General features: G+C 38.9%; 3 protein-coding genes across 5 annotated transcripts; all 3 read right to left on the bottom strand.

Annotated features, from left to right (window-relative positions):
• Window positions 1–1,897: 1,897 nt before the first annotated feature.
• srsf5a (serine and arginine rich splicing factor 5a) lies at window positions 1,898–6,047 on the bottom strand. 2 transcript variants are annotated; one of them, XM_065296348.1, is made up of 8 exons: window positions 5,957–6,047; window positions 5,176–5,321; window positions 5,015–5,085; window positions 4,793–4,909; window positions 4,635–4,704; window positions 2,770–2,843; window positions 2,578–2,688; window positions 1,898–2,507 (listed from the first exon to the last, which is right to left on the bottom strand). In XM_065296348.1, exons 2-8 carry the CDS (start codon window positions 5,299–5,301, stop codon window positions 2,276–2,278), a joined length of 801 nt encoding a protein of 266 aa, XP_065152420.1. In that variant the 5' UTR covers window positions 5,302–5,321; window positions 5,957–6,047; the 3' UTR covers window positions 1,898–2,275. The 2 variants fall into 2 exon arrangements, with proteins under 2 accessions (XP_065152420.1, XP_065152421.1); XM_065296349.1 differs by having other exon boundaries at window positions 1,898–2,504.
• Window positions 6,048–6,433: 386 nt separating this feature from the next.
• LOC135786780 (deubiquitinase DESI2) lies at window positions 6,434–12,872 on the bottom strand. The gene is made up of 5 exons (XM_065296350.1): window positions 11,828–12,872; window positions 9,749–9,821; window positions 8,769–8,862; window positions 8,553–8,694; window positions 6,434–8,445 (listed from the first exon to the last, which is right to left on the bottom strand). Exons 1-5 carry the CDS (start codon window positions 11,864–11,866, stop codon window positions 8,203–8,205), a joined length of 591 nt encoding a protein of 196 aa, XP_065152422.1. The 5' UTR covers window positions 11,867–12,872; the 3' UTR covers window positions 6,434–8,202.
• A 2,339-nt stretch (window positions 12,873–15,211) lies between these two features.
• synj2bp (synaptojanin 2 binding protein) lies at window positions 15,212–20,766 on the bottom strand. 2 transcript variants are annotated; one of them, XM_065296361.1, is made up of 5 exons: window positions 20,609–20,743; window positions 20,041–20,064; window positions 19,557–19,693; window positions 18,487–18,582; window positions 15,212–16,401 (listed from the first exon to the last, which is right to left on the bottom strand). In XM_065296361.1, the coding sequence occupies exons 1-5, from the start codon at window positions 20,670–20,672 to the stop codon at window positions 16,240–16,242; spliced, it is 483 nt and encodes a 160-aa protein (XP_065152433.1). In that variant the 5' UTR covers window positions 20,673–20,743; the 3' UTR covers window positions 15,212–16,239. The 2 variants fall into 2 exon arrangements, with proteins under 2 accessions (XP_065152433.1, XP_065152434.1); XM_065296362.2 differs by lacking the exon at window positions 20,041–20,064 and having other exon boundaries at window positions 20,609–20,766.
• Between the last annotated feature and the right edge of the window lie 652 nt (window positions 20,767–21,418).

Below are 21,418 nucleotides of genomic sequence, written 5' to 3'. Positions count from 1 at the left end.
AAATGACTTAAAAATGATTTAAAATAAGACAAAACAAGAAATCAAGAAAATGTAAATTAAAAACACTGCAAGTTGTTACAAATGAAATGTAAACGATCTTTCTAGATAAGTAAGTTCAGTAGTAGGAGTTCTAATATTGTTGTGGACAGCGTGTGGGGGGCTTGAATTAAAAAACGGTTTATCTAAATTTTATTTTGCCAAAGGCAGAATAACTTTTTCATTTGACAAATCTTTATTTAGAGGGCAGTAATTAACCTGTCTGCACTGTTTGTGTTTCCAAACGATATCACAATGGCTGTATTATTCTCGTCCGAAGAGCACAGTTCTTATTTGATCTCAGTGCAGCACTTGTTTGTTTAAAGTTTGATTTAATCGGTTTGCCCTTGAGGACGAACGCATTGCAGTGTGCTAAAGCCAGCTTTAACGAGCAAAAGAGAAAAACAGACAGAGGGCGGCTTTTGTCCTTGGATACTGCGGAGTATATGCAATTTCTCCTATACCTGCTCAGCATGTGATTACCAGGATCGTCATAGCAACCGTGATATTTAAAATACAGATTTCAAACCTACATCTCTTCTTTGCAGCGAAATAGATATTGACTGGATCAATAATGCTTGTCTCCCAGTGTGCTTGCGTCTCCGGGTACAGTATTGAGTTTCAATCAGGCAGCTATTGTTTGAATGACAAGGTAGGCAGGCACATAGTCTCTAGGCTTTTCTTTCCGAAGAAAACAGCACCGCCTAGTGGACGGTGTTCAAAATAGCAGACGCAGCGAGATTTATGCTGCGTCCGAAACCGCCTACTACATACTATATAGTACGCGAAAAGCAGTAGGCGAGGCGAGTAGTATGTCCGAATACATAGTATTCGAAAAACAGTATGCGAAAAGTACCCGGATGACCTACTACTTCCGGTTAGATTTTGCAGTGTGCATACGATGGACCATAGATATGTATATAAAGGCTAGATGGCTCAAGGCGGAGTCAGCTGTGTCGTCACTTGGCGGCCATCTTAGGTCAGTGCTGCCATAGTGCTGCTCCCTGCTGCTGTGGACGGAAGGTGAGTGACATACGCCAACTAAAATGCTCGTAACTTGCTGAATTCTTAACGGATTTACAAACGGTTTGGTTTTTTACAAACGTTATTAACGTGGCTATAATTCTGGATGCTTTAACATGTTTCATGAATTTTTTATTTATTTTTAGTATACGTATTCAGTGTCATAGGTACATCTTTGACGTTTATAACAAACCAATCCGTTTGAAAATCGGTAAAAAATTAAGCAAGTTATGGTCATTTAAAAGTACCTGCATCATTAAAACTCAATGCTACGAGTGAGCGAGCGCCCTGTCCTAAGATGGCCGCCAAAATGCGGACGTTCCACTCAATTGGCCATCAGCGCGGACGAGCCATCTAGCCTTTATATACATATCTATGCGATGGACGCTTCACTATCCCATGATGCCCCGGACGAGGAGATATCCAACGAAGAAGAAGAGGCACGCGGCTGTTTTCGCGCTGAAATGACATGACGTGATGACGACGTATGTCACGTGATGTAGCAAGATGGCGGATGTAGTACGTCCGAATCTCATTCATACTACCAGGATTCATACTATACAGTACCTACTGTTTTAACGGCAAGTAAGTAGGTACTTCATCTAATTCAGTACCTACTATACAGTATGCGGTTTCGGACGCAGCCTTAGATTAGAAAATTCTAGAAAGTGGTTTTGGTTTGAAGAAACTTCCATTTATAAATCTGTAGATCAAACGCCATTACGCACATATTTTTACTAACCTCCAAACTGGCAGCAAAATCAAATTCAGCATGCACACTTGACTCGACACAGATCACACACAGTATTGAAACTAACGACACAATTTATGAAAAAAGTATTTTTTCCAAATACCAATATACTTTATTTCAGAGTGTATATACAGGTATGACCTTCTAAACAAACTAGCTGAAAAACAAGACATACAGATCTCTACAGAATTCCTCCAGGATTATAAAAAACAAAATTAAACATGACCATGTGAAAATTGTATCAATAAGCTTAGTCCATTTAGTTAACTAAACCCACATAACTCTTTAGCATTAAGAAAAAAACAAAAATATCATACAGTCATTCAGTCGACAATTTACACTAAAGTAGCACGGTAATTTACACTAAAGTAGCACAATTCAATATATGCCACAAGGTGGGGAAGGGGTGGCAGGGAGTTCATCCAATGTTTCACGCGCACACATACACACAAAAACAAACAAATTTCAGTGCTGACTCTCTGCAGAGGCAGACCGGGATCTGCTCCTGCTCTGATTTCTTGGAGCGGGAGAGGGTGAACGCGAGCGGGAGGGTGAACGGTTGTTGGACTTCTTTTCTGGAGTGCGACTGGGCGAGCGGCTGTGGGAGCGTTTGCTTCCACGCTCTGCGCTGCGACTCCGACTGCGAGAACGAGAGCGTGAGCTGCTTCTGCTGCGAGAACGACTTCTGCTCCGACTGCTGAAAACGTTAAGAATTAGTAAATGTACAGTAATAAAAGACAGGCCATGTGCAGTTGCGTGCTACGTACCCTCCTCTCTTGCGATCCTCGAACAGCTTGATCTTGCGACCGTTAAGTTCCGTCCCGTCCAGCTTTTCAATGGCGCTCTTCATGTCACTGTGAGAAGCAAACTCAACCACCCTATAAAACACAGCAAGTACACGTTAGAAAATGCTGACTGATCTTCACAATCTACACAAATACTTCGCAAGGCAAACTTACCCCTCATTCTTTTTGCTCCTGTGTGCATCCACAAAAGTCACTTCTCCGACTTTCCTCATCAAGTCCTTCAGATCCTGCAGGAAAAGAATGCCTTTAATACCACACGCTCACAAATGCCAACCAATGACCCACACACTGCAGCTTTAGCATCCACACGTTAAAATACACACCGCATTCTGCAGCATCTGCTCAGAAAGCGCCACACATACACAGCTAAAGTGTGCGGCGGTGCTGTGGTGTGCACCTGTAGAAAGCTCCCTCAACAGATGATGTCCCCTTACCAGTGGGTGTTTCAAAGCGACATTTTTCCCTGTCATAAAACTACCAGAACAGCAGGAAGCAAAGGCCTTTGTGGAGGAGACGCACCTGGGGCTTGACTTAATCTAGTTCTGCGAACAGGTTCTCCTTTTGTGAGGTAGATTTTTGCATGTTCCCAAACTACTGGCTGGAACCCATCGGCAATCTGTGGAATCTATTTACATCTAAACCCAGATTTGAATATAACCCTTTTCCACTGGCGCTCAGTGACAGACCCTTCTTTACCATGTAACTATCCAGTGTAATGAGCTACTTACCGTTCCAAACCACAGAAGGTATTAGCAAAGAGCCACTTGTCCAAATAGCAAACGGAAGCAATGAAGCGTGTTAAAACGACCTCGGACCCGAGCCATCCGGCCTCCGTAAGTACGGACCCCACCAGAGAGAGGATGGGGAGGGGTCAAAACCCTGCACCCCTCCCCGCTTCAGGACCAACAGAATAAGACCCAAACCAGCAGAGCGGGGGATGGAGCAGATCTGACATCACAGACCCTCCAGAGAGCGGCTACCCAGTTCCTCTAAGGCTATCCTGTGCTACGGCTCTTTCTGGCGCTACGGACCCAGCCAAGACTTAGACCAGCAGATACTGCGTGTCGGGTGAGGCACCAGAGGGACACTATTCAGAACACAACCACGGGAGGGCGCTATGCACCTCGCAGGCTGTGCATGCAACTCCAATTAAAGAATACCAGAGCACAGCTGTTAAAGAAAAGGTTTGAAAAACATGGGTCTGGGTTAGAGAACCTTTCAACATTAAATAGAAATCATTTCACTTAAGCAACGTTTGGCTGTGGTGAAGAAAGTTTATGTCCAGGTTACTGACATTGAACGCACTGTAAAAAGTTATTTGTAGGGCTGGGCAAATATTAATTGATTTTTCAATTAGTCGCGTTTTTTTTTTTTTTTACGTGGTCCATTCAAAATCGATTTTCAAAGACCATAAACGATAGTTTTCCCCCCATACTTATTACCGCAAACATTGAATGCAAGATTTACGTTAATATAATTACTAGTCTTCTTCACTAGAGGTCACCCTCTTTTTTGCCTTGCGTGAGGTAACCAAGGAGCGAGAGGCGAGCCTGTCATTCATTCAGTGCTTAAAATGGCAGTTTCAGGTGCTTCATCGACATTGATGTAGAGTATAAAATTGAATCGATGGCTTGTGAATCGAATCTGGAACATCTGAATCGACACCCAGCCCTAGTTATTTGCTGCCTTAATCTTTTTAGTTTAATCAACTCAAGTCATTTTCACTTTCTACTATTTATAATGACTAGCGACAAGTTATCGCTCATAAAATGTAGTAGAAATGTGTCAACTTCATTTTATACTTGTAGCAACTCATCTCTTAAGATACAAATAAGTTGAAATGACTTGTAAATCTGGGCTGATTAAACATAAGGATTTTTTTTACAGTGTGGGCGTTTAAAAGTAAAGTTTGGCGTTGTATTGCTGGTCAAAAGACAAAAGAAACGAAGGGTTGATGAGACAACAACAGCAGCAGGCTTGTGCCCTGCTCCTTTCTGCTACCGCACATGGTTGCTCACCTGCCAACTGATTCGTGATGACAGATTCTCCACAATGATTCGGTGTTCAGTGCGCACTGGTGGGCCATACCTAGAATAAAAATTTTAAGAATTACTTATTTAAATCATGCAAATAAACAAAGCGCTCACGTACAGTATACACAACACCACTGACATACCTGGAACCCCCACTGCGAGACTGGCGATAGCCTCCGAAGCGTGGAGAGAAGCGTCCACCTCCCATTCCTGGGCCACCACCTCTTCCGCGACGAGAGCGGGCGTGCTCAATTGTCACTCTGGAATTAAAGGCAATACCGTTAAAAACCAAACCAGGCAAATAAAACAAATCTCCTACTTATCTAAAAAAGGTGTAGATGTTATAAACTGGTATTTTGTCTTACCTCTCACTGCACAGTTCTTTTCCATTTAGCTCATAAACTGCATCATCTGCATCTCTGTGGTCATCAAACTCCTAAGAAAAAAACAAGCAGAGCCAGTTAGACACATAACAGACGTTACAACTTTATAAAATAAACATAGCCAAAATAGTGTCTATTCTTACCACAAAGCCAAAGCCGTTCTTCAGGTTTATCTCCCGGATGCGTCCATAGCCCTTAAAGAACTTCTCCACGTCTCTTTCACGCGCATGGGGGCTCAGACGGCCGATGAAAACGCGACATCCACTCATGATGAAAGGTTTGTATAAATCTGTGAATAAAATAGTAAAGCTCTGTGAATAAAATAGTCAAGAGTCATCAAAAAGTCTGTGGCGGGGAACTTTGACCTGGAGAAAACGTCACAGCGCCGCCCTGCTGGTACCAAACGGCAATTCTACAAAGATTAACCCGATTAATGCTTAAACAGCTCACGTTAATCATTAAAATGCTTCCAAGAAATTTGATCACGAGAGACTACTCGTATAACGTAAATAGATCGCTTTGAAAACACTTTGTTTTTTTAGATAATTTCGAGAATCCTAAACGCATTGCGGGCCGTTTGTTTGCGCAACAAGATATTTACATTTAAGTTACACAAATTAAATAGCGTTAACTTTAGAGTAACAAAAGCAGAGTTGCAGTAAAATAATAAGTAACATTTTAACTTCAAAATTTAACGAAAATTAACCGAATAAAGCACCCGATTGTTAATCTCACGACACGCGGTAGGGCAAACAGGCCTCGTTTGCATGCGCAGAAACATTTAAACGATCAAAACAGCAAACAAGACGAATATAACCTTAAAATGAGAAAGCCATTCGACATACAAAACATTAATACGTGGGAAAACGAACTATTTTACTAAAAAAATTAAATATTTCCAAACATTCTGCTTCGTACTCTCACCTTTTAGCTCAGCACAAAATGGCGTTGGTCTCGAACTGGCAAGTGAAGACGTGTGCACGAGTATTTATATGTGCGTGTCGCGCGCACAGGGGGAGGGTAAGAAGACAGAAGAGGCTCGTGCATGCTTGAATAAACATGTTGAAACCAAATTGTTTCTGTTTGTTTTACAACTTCTGTATACGATTGTGCCAGATATATCGTTTAAAGAATATTCAAAGCATGGTAGATATTTTTGGATTTTATATTCTTTATTATTTTGCATGTTTTGCCAGCTGTTACTGTTAAGCTCGAACTGGTTTGATCCGGTCTGAAACTGTACCGGAAACCGAAACCCATCACGTGATTTTTCTGTGTTATGTTAAACGTATCAACGAGTCAAATAGGCACAGTGAATATCTTGTACTGAATTTATGGTGTGTGTTATACACTTTAATCAATGTTTAAAGGCTTTTCAGGGTTTAAGCAAACCAAAGTCGATCCCATCTCATTCTTTATTCTCTATTCATCAGTAAATATTTGCAATTGTCCACATTAATACAAGAAATACTAATTGAAGCAAAAAGGCATCAGTGGAGTATGCCTACAAAATACTTTTAAAAGTATAAATAAATAAAAAGTCCCATAGGAATTCTAGGTTTTATAAGTTGTACTTTGTCAAAAGAATAGTAAATAATTGTTTATTATAATTTACAAACTGTAACCTTTTTAGCCATTAATACATGTTTTAATCTATATACTTCTAAAAAATAAAGGCGCTACAAAGGTTCTTCACATTGATGCCATGAAATAATCATTTTTGGTTCCCCAAAGAACCATTCAGTCAAAGGTTCTTAAAATAATGTCTTTTTTATCTTTGTATAGTCTAAAGAACCTTTTGTGAACACATACAAGTTCTTCAGATGATGAACCCATACAGTCAAAAATGGTTCTTCTATTTCTGGTTCTAATGTTCAAATTACAGTAGTAAAATATGTTGCAAAGGGTTTCAATTTGACTTGAAAATTTGAAGAAGCAGTGGAACAGGTTAGTGAGGTGTAGATGGCTCATATAACCAACAGCACATTGTCTGTTCAGTCAATCGTGAAACAAAAAACTGCAGTCAAAAGAAACAACCATTTATCCACTAAACCTTTTAACACGTCTCCCTTCTCTCTTAATCACTTATAGGCATTGCATTTAATCATTACAGTACAAATACCAATCTTATGTCCAGACCACACCCACACTTTCGCACCCACCCCCAGCATCCCCCTACAATTGCCCCTTTTGTGTTCTTGACGACCAAACAACAGAGGCTTTTGTTTCGTATGAGTGCAGCATATCAATGGCTAGTAAGGCTGAAGTTTCCAATGACTGTAAATGTCATCTGCCCTGATTAGCATAAATCCATCAATGTAATTACCCTATACACTATACTATATGTTGGTTGTTAAAGTTGAACAAAGCAATCTAAATTAAAATAATATGACATTTTAACCAAAACATCTGAGATTCAAAAATATGTGGTATTAAAAGTTTGACATCATATAATAAATTCAAAGGTTATTACCCAAAAATGATGTCATTATTTACTCAAACATGTTGTTCCAAAAAAGCAACATCAACATTCCTTTAGATAGATATACGTTTGAAACGACACAAGGATGAGTAAATGATGACAGTTTATTTTGGCGCAAACCTTTAAATCTGCATTGTGTTAAAAAGAAGGAAATAAAAAAAAGAAATTGAGAACAAATTGTAAAGGTTCCTTTGTAGTTCACCAGAGAACAACTAGTAACAACCATCAGTAAATACTGTCTCATTCCACAACAGCATACAAAATAATTGAATACACAGCAAACTCGGCTAGATCTGGAGAACATCCAGACAGGTTATTAAAAGTCTAAAGGACCAATAAAAAATGGATACATTATACTGAAAGTTCAGTATTGTAGAGGAAGGTGCCTGTAGTGCTGAAACACCAGCAGAAGGCAGTCGATCCATCTTGATCCCCCATCACTTAGCTCGTCCCATGTTCAGAAGAAATAGCTTACACGACTATATGTTTTTCTTAAAATCAGATAAAAAATTAAATAATTCTAAACCTTTTTTAATCCCTGGTGGCTCCAAGAAAAATGACTTTGACTTCCCCTTAAGGTGATGAGGTCTAGCTTCTAGTTTATCCAATCCTGTAGCAGCAGGATCAACAGTTGTCAGTGTATGTGCAGTTATATTAGTGTTATATTAGCTTAAATGTGTATGCAGGATCACACACGAGTGTGTCTGCAGCCGTGTGACGTTCCAGGCTGTCCGGCTGCCGCCTCTGAGGTCTCGTCGTCGCTGGACTCGTGTAAATGTGAATTCTCCTTTCGAAGGCCCATGCTGATATGACTCTGAAGCGCAGCAGGTGTGAGCCACTCTTTGGGGAGACAACTCTGCAGGAATGGTATACAGGAGCTGAAATATGCCAACCGATTCACCCAGCGTGGGATCTCTTTGCCACACAGCAACTACAACGAGGGACAAGGAATAAAATAGAAATTAGGAAGAAAACAGTGGGTTACTGCTGTTGCTTTTGAAAGACAAACAGCAAACATTGTAGTTGAAAAACACTGACTTCAGAGAGCGAGGAAGAAAAGTGGTTGCAGTTTTTATGCATCAGGTGGTAGGCGTTTCCTTTGAACTCCCTCCCCAACTCCTCCATTATCTTATCAATGTCCTCCTCTGCAAAGTCTGTCGTACCCAGAGCTATAGACTCTCTGGAGAGGAAACAGGACACGTGAGTGATTGTTTTAATAGGCCATATGTGTCTATTTGCATGTGTAAAACTCACTTGAATTTAAAAGTCTCGCCCAGTTCAGAGGCAGTTCCAGGATTGATCTCGAAAATGCCACTGAAAGGGTACGGATGGCCCCCATATGCAAACTCTTAATGAAACAAATCAGCAGGCATTAAAATACAATTTAGTCACTCATTGTTAATATATATACCATGTCTGTATCATTCTTACAATTCATTTAAGCTTTCTATTTTATTTTTGGTGTTTCTCAGTTATGTCAATTAGCAATTGTTTTTATTAATTGCAAAATAATTGTAAAGACAGATTTTAAATTTGGGGACCTTAAATGACATTGTCAAGTATTTTCATTCTCGAAATGTGACCTCTGCATTTAACCCATGGTAAAGGTGCCTTTGTTAAACTGCTGGCTGTAAGACTTGAACCGACGACCTTTGGTTTACAACCCCAGCTCTCTAATCATTAAAAATTTGTTAACTATTCATCTTTCATCTCCCCTATCAAGGTTTAAAGATCACAAAAGTTTTATTTATATTTCAAATTCATACTAAAGAAACTAAACTCTGTATTAATGATAATAAAAAAATGCTCAGTCTATAGAAATTCTCACAAGTAGTCTGTAAAACAGAAACAGGGCTTTGCATGTGTGTTATTTGTCACTTTTGACTCAGCTTAGGACCCCCCCCCCCCCAGATTTAGCTGAACTGTCTTTGTTCCACTACTGTACAGACATGCACACTACTGCCCCCCATAGGTCACTCACATAATATCACCATTTATGGTTTAATATTAAAACTGTGAAGAGTAAATAATGTTACTGATAAAACCAGTAAAATAACCATCATTGCATAAAATCATACCACAAATAACTATGTATTTGTACTGTTCTATTTAATTTTGTTTGTTGATGACACAACTTAATATTTTTTAGTACTGTAATTGTATCAGTAATGATAATAAATTCATTGCAAACAACATAAGTGTGCATTTAATGTAGGAAACTATGGTCACTGTACCTCTGCCATAGATCTCAATTCCTGAGTGGAAGACCCCAATACCCAGAGTAGAGGTGTATTCATTTATCCAGTACTGATAAAGCAAAAAAAAGAAACATTTAATCAAAGAAATGTTTTAAAGAATTTCATTCAGAGTTATTATTTGCATTACACAAATACGACAGAGCAAACACTAGGTGATGTGTCTGGTATTTATTATTTTGTACAGATTTGTTATGATTATGCAGGTACTTTTATTTGGCAAATCGTTTTTAGATGTGTGTATGTGTAGTTAAAGACACAAAACATTTACAGCATGATAGAGAGTAAAAGAATAAGGTGGGTATTAAAACATTACATAATGATTCAGCTTTCTAAGTAGGCTATGTAACTGGACATGAATTGATGTGGGTAGTTTTGTTTATGGCTCAAAAGTAATGCAATTTTTGGCATAGAACTGATTTATTCACTGTAGACTAAACCTAAAATGGCATTCGACACACACTTTAGCTCTTAAGGGGGGGGGGGGGGTGAAATATAGAGAGAATTGTGTGTCTGTGTGAGGCCAAAAGGTGCACCAGCTGCCCTTCATGAATAAAATAACATGATTTAATGTGCAAAGACTAATCTATCCACACCCTTTTATATATCAGTGTTATATGTGGTTTAAGGTGGGTGTAAAACAGTTAAGAAACTGTTTTTAACATATTGCAAATGTAATAACAAGGTTTTTATGTTTTACTAAAAGTGAAGATTATTTCACACAGTATTTAAATTCTCTAAAGAGTAGATTTTTGTTTCCTTTCCCCGTTATAGCACTCTCTCTATAACCATCTATTGCAGCATGGTATCACGGGACATTAACCAGAAACAGCTGTTCCCTTGGTCCTCTGGGAGTTCTCAGCACACACCTGCTATTACCACACATGCTATGTGTGCAATTTTTTTGTGTATATGAAGACAATTTAGTGTTGTGAGGTTGGACACAGAAGCAACAACGTGCCCAAACAATTCCCTGCTGAAAAAACCAGCATTGACCAGCATAATTCCTATGCTGGTTTGGTGCTGGTTTAGCTTGTGGTCACCAGCAAACCAGCACCCAAACACAACATATGCTGGTCTTGTTGTTTTTTCCAGCAGGGTTGGCTGCCGCATTGTCCATTGAATCAATAGCACTGCTATATTGGACCGGGCAAGACTGCCTGTAAACACGGAGGGGGGGGGGTTGTGTATATAGGGCAGTCTTAAAGGAATAGTTCACCCAAAAATGAAAATTCTTTCATCATTTTCTCACTCATGTATGCAAACCTGTATAAACTACCATGGGCTCCATTCACTTCCATAGTAGGAAAAGGAATACTATGGAAGTGAATAGGGCTCATGAATTTTGTTTTGGATTTTTACTGTAGTTAAACCATGGTTAATTTTTGTTAAGATGGTTTCTACTGAGATTTCAGATGGACACGGCAGCTGCCATATTTAGACATTTTCAAGTGTAAGCGATATAAGTAGCTTTACAAGATATTTATTCTTAATAGTAAAACTGTTTTTGCATTTAACAATGAGGTTATTTTGAGAACATTATTTTGCTGTTGTACAATTAATAATTGTGAAAAGCGCTATATAATTTTTTTTTATTGAATCGAATAAAACACACGGGTCACGTGATACTGAAAACATGCCTGATTTGATGTGTCCGTAATGTGAGCAAAACGTTAAGCATAAGCATAAACATGCAGATGTTTAACTTTTGATGAAACGTACTGTTAAAAGTAGGTCCTATCTGTTACAGTACGCGCTGGTGTTTTGTGTGAGGCGTAGATGAGGCGACAGCGCCTCCTGCTGCATGGGAGGAACAACACATGCGCTCACATCACAGCCTATGCTGCTTGCAAGGTGTCAAAAGTAGTCCTGTGGTTTTCAATGAAACCTTTGAGTAAACATCCCCAATCACACGGCTATAATTACGCAACCATTGTTTTCATATTGCATTATCTCCGCATTACTTTTAATTACATGCCATTTTATTAGAGCCATGAGAAGGAGTAAGAAAAGGAAGCAGAGTTGAAAACTGAAAGGAAAACGATAGAAGAGTCTTACCATGTCATACACGTTAAGGATAACAGGTTCATTTGCCATCCTGCGGTCCTGAGAAATCCCCTAAATGAAGCGCGTAATCCCTTAAAATAACGGGCGTTTTTTCTCACGCGCACCCTAGCACCAAATGCGCGCAATGGGACTTTCCAATTCAGAAAATGATGGAATAACGCTACACATAATTATCATTGTTTTTTTTAATCCATCAAAGTTTCATTTTCTGAGGTGTTTGGTCTGGCTTGAGGGCCTAGTTCGGTCACTAGAGGAGAAACGAGGGTTGAAGAGGTAGACACGGACGAGAAAAGGCAACAGGGCATCAGTTCCCATCAATGGTCAGTCTAGTAGGAGAAAACAGGCACTTATGGCCTCCGGACTTGAAGTGCTCAGAGTCTCCGGTAAGGGCAATAAATTGACTGAATTTACAATAAACCACTGACTGTTTTTGGCGTTTCTCGGGGGTAGACACGGTAACGGCAAGAGTCCTCTCGGGTGCTGATGCTCCTGGCTGTCATTCAAATCCACACTGTTTCTAGGAGTACTAATTCCCGTTATTCCACACAGAGAGTCGCCGTAATGACGCGCGCGGTCGCGTGTGCCTCGGTTCCATGGGTCTCACCGCTAGGCTTGCAGCTGTCGGAGCTTGGTGCAATCCCGACCGCAACAGCCATCTGCGCCGCAGTCCTGAGATGCGTCTACATGGAGGCGCGCTGGGGAACGATCGATAGGCAACTCGGATGGTCTCTAGTATTTCCGCGCGGGATTAAAATTCCTTTACGATAGAGATATTAGCATCACCGTATCCGTGTCGTGATTCGCGCGAGGATTGTGCGCTGCGCTGCTAGAATGACTTTATGACATCATCATCATCATGACCATTACGCAGCGCGCGTGTCCATCATCCCGCTCTATCAGTACTGAGCGTTAAAGCCTCGGGGCGGGGGTGATGCGTTATTCCGATGTGGGCAATGTGATCAACACAACATCTCTGCTCTCTCTATACCGAGTGATAACTTGCTGATACTGAACAGACATCATTTCATGCTCAAGGAGGACCACCTATCACTTAGGACGATAGGATTGGAACGATAGGATTGGAATCAATTGTTGGGTCATATATGAACCTAGAAAATTAACCAAGACACTGTCCATATTTAACCCATTTATGGGAACCCAGCATAGGTTAATTTAACCCAATAACCCTTGGGTTTGTCCATATTTTACCCATGCACCATGGGTTTACAACCTGACATTTTGTGGCAACTGTAAGTTTCTTTTAGTCAAAATGTAACTAAATTACATAATTTTAAGCACCAATTGTCTGAGGTTCTGCATTACTCTTTATGGTTGGGACTGCATGAGGTAGATAGATAGAGGAATCTATCCATAAAATGATGAGACTGTCTTGCTCTTCTTCAGGTTACTTATCGCAGTGTATTGATTGTGTGGAAAATAGCAGTTAGATGAATGACTGCATCTTTAATCCTCTTCCTGTTGCTTATACATTAGGGATATTCAAAAACTCCCAGTAGCAAGGATGCAACCATCCTTGCTGCTTCTAGCTCACCATGCGAGTTGTGCAATAATAAATGATTTCATGATACAGGAAGTGCATTATCTGCATTATCTCTCTCTTCCCCCTCTGCTCATCTTAAGTGCAATCACTGCTGCGTTGAGTGTATTGATTTCAGATGATGAGGTTGAACACACACTAAAGTACACACAATAACATACACACTTAAACATGCACATACCAGTACACATTTGCACTTCCGAATGGAGAGATATAGCAGTCTGTACATTTAGATAGACCGCTGTTGTCTTTCTATCTACGGACTGAAAGCCTGCTGTTCTGACCAATCTGATTTAAATAAATTCAATTTCAGATTAATATTTGGAAATAAGCTTGAAATGTGTACAAAAAGTCATCAGTCACATAAGACATAACAGAACAGATTTTTGAAATTATAATGGACAGCTGCCAGCTGTGCTTTTGGCCAGATATCATATTTTAAATCTAAAAAGCTGTTGGCTGAGGTACCAAAAGGTAAATACCAAAAGCAGTACATTTTTGCAGTATTTGTTTTGCACAATGACTGTACGGTTATGTTCCTAACCTTCAAGAATGGTATATTAATCTTGTAGAGGACAGTTTTACAGATCCTTTGGGTCAGGGTAGTGATGTATCGTCTGAGCATCAGTAATTTTTGCCTAAAGATCAATGTGTGTCTATATAAAGCTGCAGTTACTTTAAGAAAAATCCAGTTCACACTGAAAAATTATATTATAACAACATATTTTTTTTATGTTACTTGAACTTAACAAATTAAGTTAAACAATTATATTCATCAGGGTTCCCACACCGTAGTTAACTTCAAATTCAGGGACATTTTAAGGACTTTCCAGGTCCAATAACCTCAAATATAAGGACTAAATGTGGGGGAACTCGAACGCCTTTCGAGGGAACTTACTCTGCGTCACTTTGGTGACACTTTGGGGACGCCTCCAGGAGTAAGTGCGTCTGCATGTGTATATCAAATTCAACCAATGGTATGGTTTAATGACAAAGACAGGGTGACGCAAGAGCCAGGAAGTATATCGCTATCTGAAATATTGCCAAAGACAGCGTTACAGGGACGCAGGAAGTATGGCAAGGGAGACGCAGCATCTTGTTCCCTTCTCAAGGAACAACAGTTACATAAGTAACCAGAGACGTTTTGATGTGTCAAACACAACTATGGAAAAAAGCATTTTGGTATGAATCAACATTCACATACGGAAGATATAAGCATTTAAAGCGAACAGTTTAGCATGTGTGCTTAAAAAGTCTAGAATTTTATGATATTATCCTACACTACACAGTAAATAATATGGATTTTTTCCAGAAAACCTCTTGCATAAATAGATTCAAGAACCTTCAATGACCTGTATCCATGCATGTATATTTTCAAAAACTTCCCAGGGCCTTGCATTTTATCCCTCAGATTGACAAACTTTCAAAGGATATCAAGGACCCGTGGGCACCCTGATTCATAAACCCTTTCAAGTTTAGAATAAAGCTCAATCCAACAGATCATGTACGTTTTAACAAATTTTTTTTTGCCAGGATTACAAACATTTTCTTTCATGGAGGAAAACGGCATCAAAAACTAAATCGGCTTCTAATTAATTGTATAAAACATTATACAACACATCAGGCACAAACTGGGGACTTTGCAAGGGTGTACCCGTCCTCCAGGCCAGCAGGGGGAGTAGTGGGCTTCTCATAATTACTTATGTTCAAGTGCACGGTTTAACTTCTAAAAATTGTACACATGAAAATTACTGTATTCCTTACATAATTAAAGAGTTAAATACAAACAGAAAAATGCCAAGATAACATAAGCTTGATTGATTTTCTTAAACTGATTTTTATTTAAGGCATGATGAATGTGAATCTAACATTATTTCAAGTTAACTTTGTGAATGAGAATTTCATGTTTTTCATTCACACAGATTTGCAGAAGGACTGGCATGAGGACACAAATACATACACGTGTCAGTTAATGAATAGATCCTACAGACAAAAAGCACAGAGCTAAAGCCCCTAACAATTACCTGCATACAGGGGGCAGCACTGAGACCAGCAGCTCAACGTAGCAAGGCACGAACATGAGTGGTTCAAATTATAGCTCCAAAAACGTTAGTGTATGTGTACAATATCAACATTTTCATTTTGATTGTGAATTCTAACAAGTGCCACCTTTAGATATTCCCCTGAGGGAGGAACGTTAAGGACACACAGCACATTCAGGGCCAAGCAACTCATGCCACCTCCCTGCAGTCACACAACACATCCTACATGTTGAAACGTGGATGGGCGAGTGAGAAACTATCAAGTCAACCCACATCATGTATCCAACTTTATACTTTCATAATCTTGCACAAGCTGGTACCTCAGAAGACCTTTAATAGTCTAATAGTACACCTCAGGCTCATTCCAGTCTATGGGAGCAGCTGGATGTATAAAATAAAACAAAAACTCATCTGTGGTCCTTTCTTTTCCCAAACACAGCTCCACTTTGGTCTCAATCTTCTTCCTCTCTTTGGTCTCTTTTCAGCCCAGATTATGAAGATGCGGTTGAACCCAACGCCATGCTCATACCTGTTCCTTCAAATAATGATCTCACTCCACCATGCAATGTCTTCAGTAAGATACATAATGGCTGATAATCCAGGTAAATGATTATCATCGAACCAAACAAAAACACGTACAGCTACTTCGGTCATCATAACAATGGCACAAATAATTAAAGAAAATCTGCATGTGTACTTCTGCTTTCATTAACCGGGTTTCTATTTCCTCTCCCCATTAATGTTTGGGCCTTCAGCAGAAGGTTCAAAAAAAGCTGTCTGTAAAGTCTGTAAAACGTGATGGGTTAAAAGGGGCTCCGGGGCGCCCGGAGACTCCACCGTTTGTACATGATGAAACCCGTTGCTATTACTGCTACTAGGGCGGCGACAGTGATGATTGTGTTGAGAGATGATGAAGAATCACCATCACTATGAGACCCCAAGGGGCCGTTCTGCTGGGAGAGACACTGCAAACAAAGTGGATATGGGTCAGTGGATCTCCTGAATACAGAGGAGTCAAAGGCCATGTTTACATTAGAGCATTTGCGTTTTAAAACGGCATTTTAAAATGAAAACGATCCTCGTTTATACTGGCATTTTAAAAAGAATCTTCATCCACACTATACACCACCATAAACGCATGAAACATGACCAATCACATAACTGGGCGTGCGCATAAAAGTGTAAAATAACTTATGACTCTAATAATAGCTTACCTTTGCGCGTTTGCAGCCTAGGGGTGTGCGATATTGACAAAAAGTCATACATGGGTCCTTTGCTGGCAACTATAACAGACACTATTTTTTTACCTATAAAAATGTGTTTGGGAAAGTCTTATACTGTTCTATCTCCCCCCTACAACATATTAATATGATTAATAGGTTAATTTTGATTTTATAACTAAACAGAAAGTTCTTTATGATTTAAAAAGAAAGCATTCAAGTGAACAGTCCTAAACAAACTTGAAGCAAAAATAAATTTTAGCAAATGCAAACTTCAATCAAACATAGTAAGAGGTGAAGTATTAATTTAGCCTACCAGAAATGCTTATTGCATTAATTTTTAAAAGTCTGCGAGGTCCGTGCACGTCCTCCGCTAGCAACACAGAAATAGCTAAAAGCAAGCGCCTAAGAGCATTATATATTAATGACTTTGAGTTTATTGTTTTTATTAATATATATTCACAAAACTTATCAACAAAACATCGATTCAAATTAAGAGACAAATTATCTGAAACGAAATTCATTTTAAAGTAGCAAACAAAACTTACATTAAACTGGAAAATAATGTCTGACCCATTACAATTCTCCCTTCATATTGGCATTTGCAACGCCTATATGGCGTTTAAAATTACAGTCCATCTTTCGTAAGCTAACTAAATTTAAACAAAACATAAACACATTAAACCCAACAACACTCAAACATTCATATAAAACAGACATTATCTATAAGGATACATGTTAAACCAATCCGATATAGCGTTTATAATAGCTGGTTGGTAGATGTTTACTATTTTTGGCAAAACCTCCGTAACAAACCAACATTTATATGAATAAAATAATTTTTACTTTGAAAATGCGCTGTCACGTTAACATCAGCTGTTCGTTTACATAAGACTCCGTCTACGTTCATTTACACTCAGAGCAACGTGTGAGTTCTCAAACTAAAACAGGGTCTGCAGCGTTTGCGAACGAATCCGTTTATGAGGGTCGAAAACGGTGATGTAGTGTAGATGAAAGGCGTAAACGTAGCAAAAGTAACGCGTTTTAAAGGATAAACGCATTAATGTAAACATAGCCTAATTCATTCATTGAGATGATTTACTAAATGACTATTACAATGGATTCGTTTTTAAAGGGGTGGTTTCCCAGACAGGGATTTCCTTAACCCAAAAATTAAATATAACAAACATGCCTTACTAAAAACATTACTTGTGTGCATTTTGAGGCAAAATAAAGGGCACTGATGTATGTTAAGATATGTCAGTACAATGCGTTTTTAAATGAAGGCAGCAAAAATGCTATTTAGTCTAGGACTAGGATAAGCCCTGTCCGGGAATCTGCCCTATAGTGTAAAACATAATCTACGTTCTACGGTGGCTGAGAAGTGCGAAACAAAACAACAAATCTAAAATCAAAACAATAAATTAAAAACAAAATACCAAGTAAAAAAAGTGATAAAATACCCAATCAGAAAACAAAACAACAATCAGGAAACAACAACAAATATACAAACCAGAAAAGGTAGGTATATTGCGCAAATGGAATGGTAACTGCTGATTGGACGACATCTCTATCAATCAAGATACACCGAAAGTACAGTACAGCTGGTAGCACAGTGTGCACGTGTAAATTCAAATTTGGCCATCATTCTGCAGTTCAAATATTTTTCTTGTTTTCTGACTTGTTATTTTGTCACTGAATTTGTTGTAGTGTTTTTTTTGGCATTTTGTTTTTAGATTTGCATTTGTGTTTTTAATTTGGATTTGTTGTGTTATTTTGCACTTCTCAGCGACGGTATCATTCGGATCAAATTTTTTCGCAAACACTTACTCGCTGCTGTACACGGAGCTGCACATCCTCTCCTGCAGTCCGAAACAGATCCACTGCTGCACCATGAGACAAATTCTCCAACTTTCGCCCATTTATCTAAACAAAACAAGCATAACCACGTCACTCATGTAGAAAGATCATATCACTAAACCACCACTTGATTTTAGTAGATAAATGAAATCAAACTTCCTACCCATTGCAATAAAGATAATAGCATTTATTAAAAAAGTGAAAGAAAGTGATATAACCCACACTCGAAATGTGACCTCTGCATTTAACCTATCCCAGTGAGAAGTCACACACACACGGAGCAGTGGGCAACGATCATTGCGGCACTGCCAAGCAATTGGGGGAAACGTGCAAGGGCACCTCGCAGTTGGCCATGAGACTCAACCCAGTGACCTTCAGATTAAGAGCATTTAGTTTGCAGCACTTCGACCTTGGCACGCAGTAACATCATCACTCCTGACTACTCGCCCTCTCGCTCAAACTTCATCAATTTTACTGCACCCAAGGTCGAAGTGCTGCAAACAAAGTCTTCTTCCGCCATACAATAAAGATCTTGTTTTATCCGTAAAAAAAATGCCATGTTTTATTTTGTGCCACCATACTTAATTTGTGTAACTACTCATGTAACAGTCTTAAAATAAGAAAAAAATTGAAGTGTTTGGTGGCTTCTAAATTCATCCCTGTTTGGATCCTAAGGAATGAAATGGGCTAGGCTTAATGCTAACAAATTCACAACGCGCTGTACAAAGATAAAGTGCACGCATTGAAAAAAGATAGGCATGTATTCATTTGTCGAAGTTGAGGTAAGAACAGTAAATATTGAAAAATGTTGGTGGTGTTGTCCTTTAAGATGTTGGGTCAGCTCAGCTGGTCTCCCAGCTTGACCATCTAAAAAGTGGCCAAAACCCCTCTTAAACCAGCCTGCTACACCATCATATCCAACTAAAACCTGCCTGGGAGAACAGCTTAAACTAGCCTAAGCTGGTTAACCGTTTTTAGCTGGTCTTTTTAGTAGGGCAAGCATTAGTCTTAGTTAACTTTATAAAGTACTGGTGTTTTACCGCAATAATTTTGTCTCCTTCCTGTAGACGTCCATCCAATGCAGCCGCTCCGTTTTCTTTGATTTTTGCCACGTAGATTCCACTGTCATTCATTATATACTGCTGGTCCACTCCACCCACTATATTAAACCCCAGACCTGACAGAGAGGATATTACACACTTTACATTAGATTACCTCTACTTACATGATTAAATGGAGACATACAGAGAAATCCTGATGCACTTTATTGTTGTTTGAATTCTATCTGTAAAACACTTGAAGTGCCATTTCACTTTAAAGGAGATAAACCAGAAACATTTTCTTTCTAAATTACAATGTCATTGTTGGAAGGATTCCTGTATCAGCATGCATGACTGACCCTGTTTAATATATCCTATAATAATTACTAGATTTGCCTGTACTAGTCTGTATTTAGTGTAAAGCTGCTATGCTACAATGCAACATTGTAAATAGAAATCTGAATTGAATTAAATGCAGTCTGACCTATAAGTGTTCTTGACGTCCCTGCTGATAGAAACAATACAAAAAATATTATTTTACTTTTATATTACAGTAGCTTTAATTATAGCTCAAAGTCCACGCGGGAATAGTTGCATCTAAACAGCTCAGTCATATCCTCGAGCAGAGGTCACACACACAGACATTATATAACTGTTCAACAAAAGTCAACAGTCCGCTTGGTCTGTCATCTTTACATCTTAATAATGAATCGGAACCAAGGCAGCATTTTAATAACAGCCTAACAAAGCGTATTTGGGGTCGTTTGTTAATGTGACTTTCATAACCCGGTTATGCATGTCGGTCCATACTAGTGTTGGTTCCGATGTGCAATGAACTTTCTCTTTCGAAACGTCTATTGTATTTAACGTTAACGATTTTATTTTGATCTAATCTGCTAAACATACAGAGGCCCGGGGCATTTTTTCGGCTCCAGGTATCAGTTAAATCAGTTTGTGTCGCAGAACCCGGTTGACGCGGGCCAAAGCAACAGCACAGAACCGCCTTTCTAAACTTCGTTTCAACATTGCTGAAGAACTGTAAATAAACTTACCAGCAGGGCCTCTTTTGAGATTAATATCTACAACCTCAGGTTCGCTGTGTGCTGATCCGTTCATGGTGTCTGAAAAACTTTCACTTTTATTCTTGTGGAGAAACGAAGGTGTGCGGAACTCCGCCTGCTTCCTCTAATGCGGCAGGGATTCACAAACCCGCCGCCACCGCCCTCTAGCGGACACCACCGGAACATGCGCAGCTATAAACGTAGGGCTGCATTGTGTCTTTCCTACCTATTAAAACACGTCGTTTATAGATACATAAATATTATGTAGATTTGTTAATAGATATCATGCTTAATAATAATAATAACAACAACTTTAAAATGAATAATATTAAGTTGTTTTCGAAAGCATTTTTTTTTTTAAAGCCATGTCTTAATTCACATACTTGTACTACATTTAGGTTTCTATATGTACTTCACAGTACATACTTGTGAGTATAATCATAATAATATAGTAAACTAATTTCCCGAAGCATTTTTAGAAGCTGGGGTTTAATTTACATAATTCTACTACACATTAAACAGTATGTACTTAAAAAAAAAATCATAACTTGATGTTTGGACAGCATGCCAGGAGTTTCATTTCTAGTTATAATTTTTAAACTTCTTTAGTGTTAAAATGTATGTAGGTTTCCCAAATCAATAAAATTTTAATTTTACAATTTGCCAACCATTTATACAATTGGCCAACACTTGCTTGTGTTGAGGTAGGTGAATAGTGCACAAAAAGGGTCTACACACTGTAAAAAGTTAAAATAACTTGGTTTAGCAAGTCAATTTGACATACTATTTTAAGTGTTGGCT

Source organism: Paramisgurnus dabryanus, chromosome 20 (assembly GCF_030506205.2).
Source record: "Paramisgurnus dabryanus chromosome 20, PD_genome_1.1, whole genome shotgun sequence".
NCBI classification, from domain to species: domain Eukaryota; kingdom Metazoa; phylum Chordata; class Actinopteri; order Cypriniformes; family Cobitidae; genus Paramisgurnus; species Paramisgurnus dabryanus.
The sequence above is the reverse complement of the archived record's forward strand: the minus strand, read 5'-3'. Positions and strand labels throughout refer to the sequence as shown.

Excerpts from the sequence above, each read along its gene's own strand:
- LOC135786780 (XM_065296350.1), bottom strand. The coding sequence starts at position 11,866 with ATGGCAAATGAACCTGTTATCCTTAACGTGTATGACATG. Across the intron at positions 8,695-8,768 it reads GGCGAGACTTTTAAATTCAA|AGAGTCTATAGCTCTGGGTA; the intron begins GTGAGTTTTACA and ends TTTCCTCTCCAG. Across the intron at positions 8,446-8,552 it reads TTTCTTCCTCGCTCTCTGAA|TTGCTGTGTGGCAAAGAGAT; the intron begins GTCAGTGTTTTT and ends CCCTCGTTGTAG.
- synj2bp (XM_065296361.1), bottom strand. The coding sequence starts at position 20,672 with ATGAACGGATCAGCACACAGCGAACCTGAGGTTGTAGATATTAATCTC. Across the intron at positions 20,065-20,608 it reads TCTCAAAAGAGGCCCTGCTG|CAGGGACGTCAAGAACACTT; the intron begins GTAAGTTTATTT and ends TGTTTCTATCAG. Across the intron at positions 18,583-19,556 it reads AAGGAGACAAAATTATTGCG|ATAAATGGGCGAAAGTTGGA; the intron begins GTAAAACACCAG and ends TGTTTTGTTTAG.
- srsf5a (XM_065296348.1), bottom strand. The coding sequence starts at position 5,301 with ATGAGTGGATGTCGCGTTTTCATCGGCCGTCTGAGCCCCCATGCGCGT. Across the intron at positions 5,086-5,175 it reads AGAACGGCTTTGGCTTTGTG|GAGTTTGATGACCACAGAGA; the intron begins GTAAGAATAGAC and ends TTTTTTTCTTAG. Across the intron at positions 2,844-4,634 it reads CATCACGAATCAGTTGGCAG|GATCTGAAGGACTTGATGAG; the intron begins GTGAGCAACCAT and ends CTTTTCCTGCAG.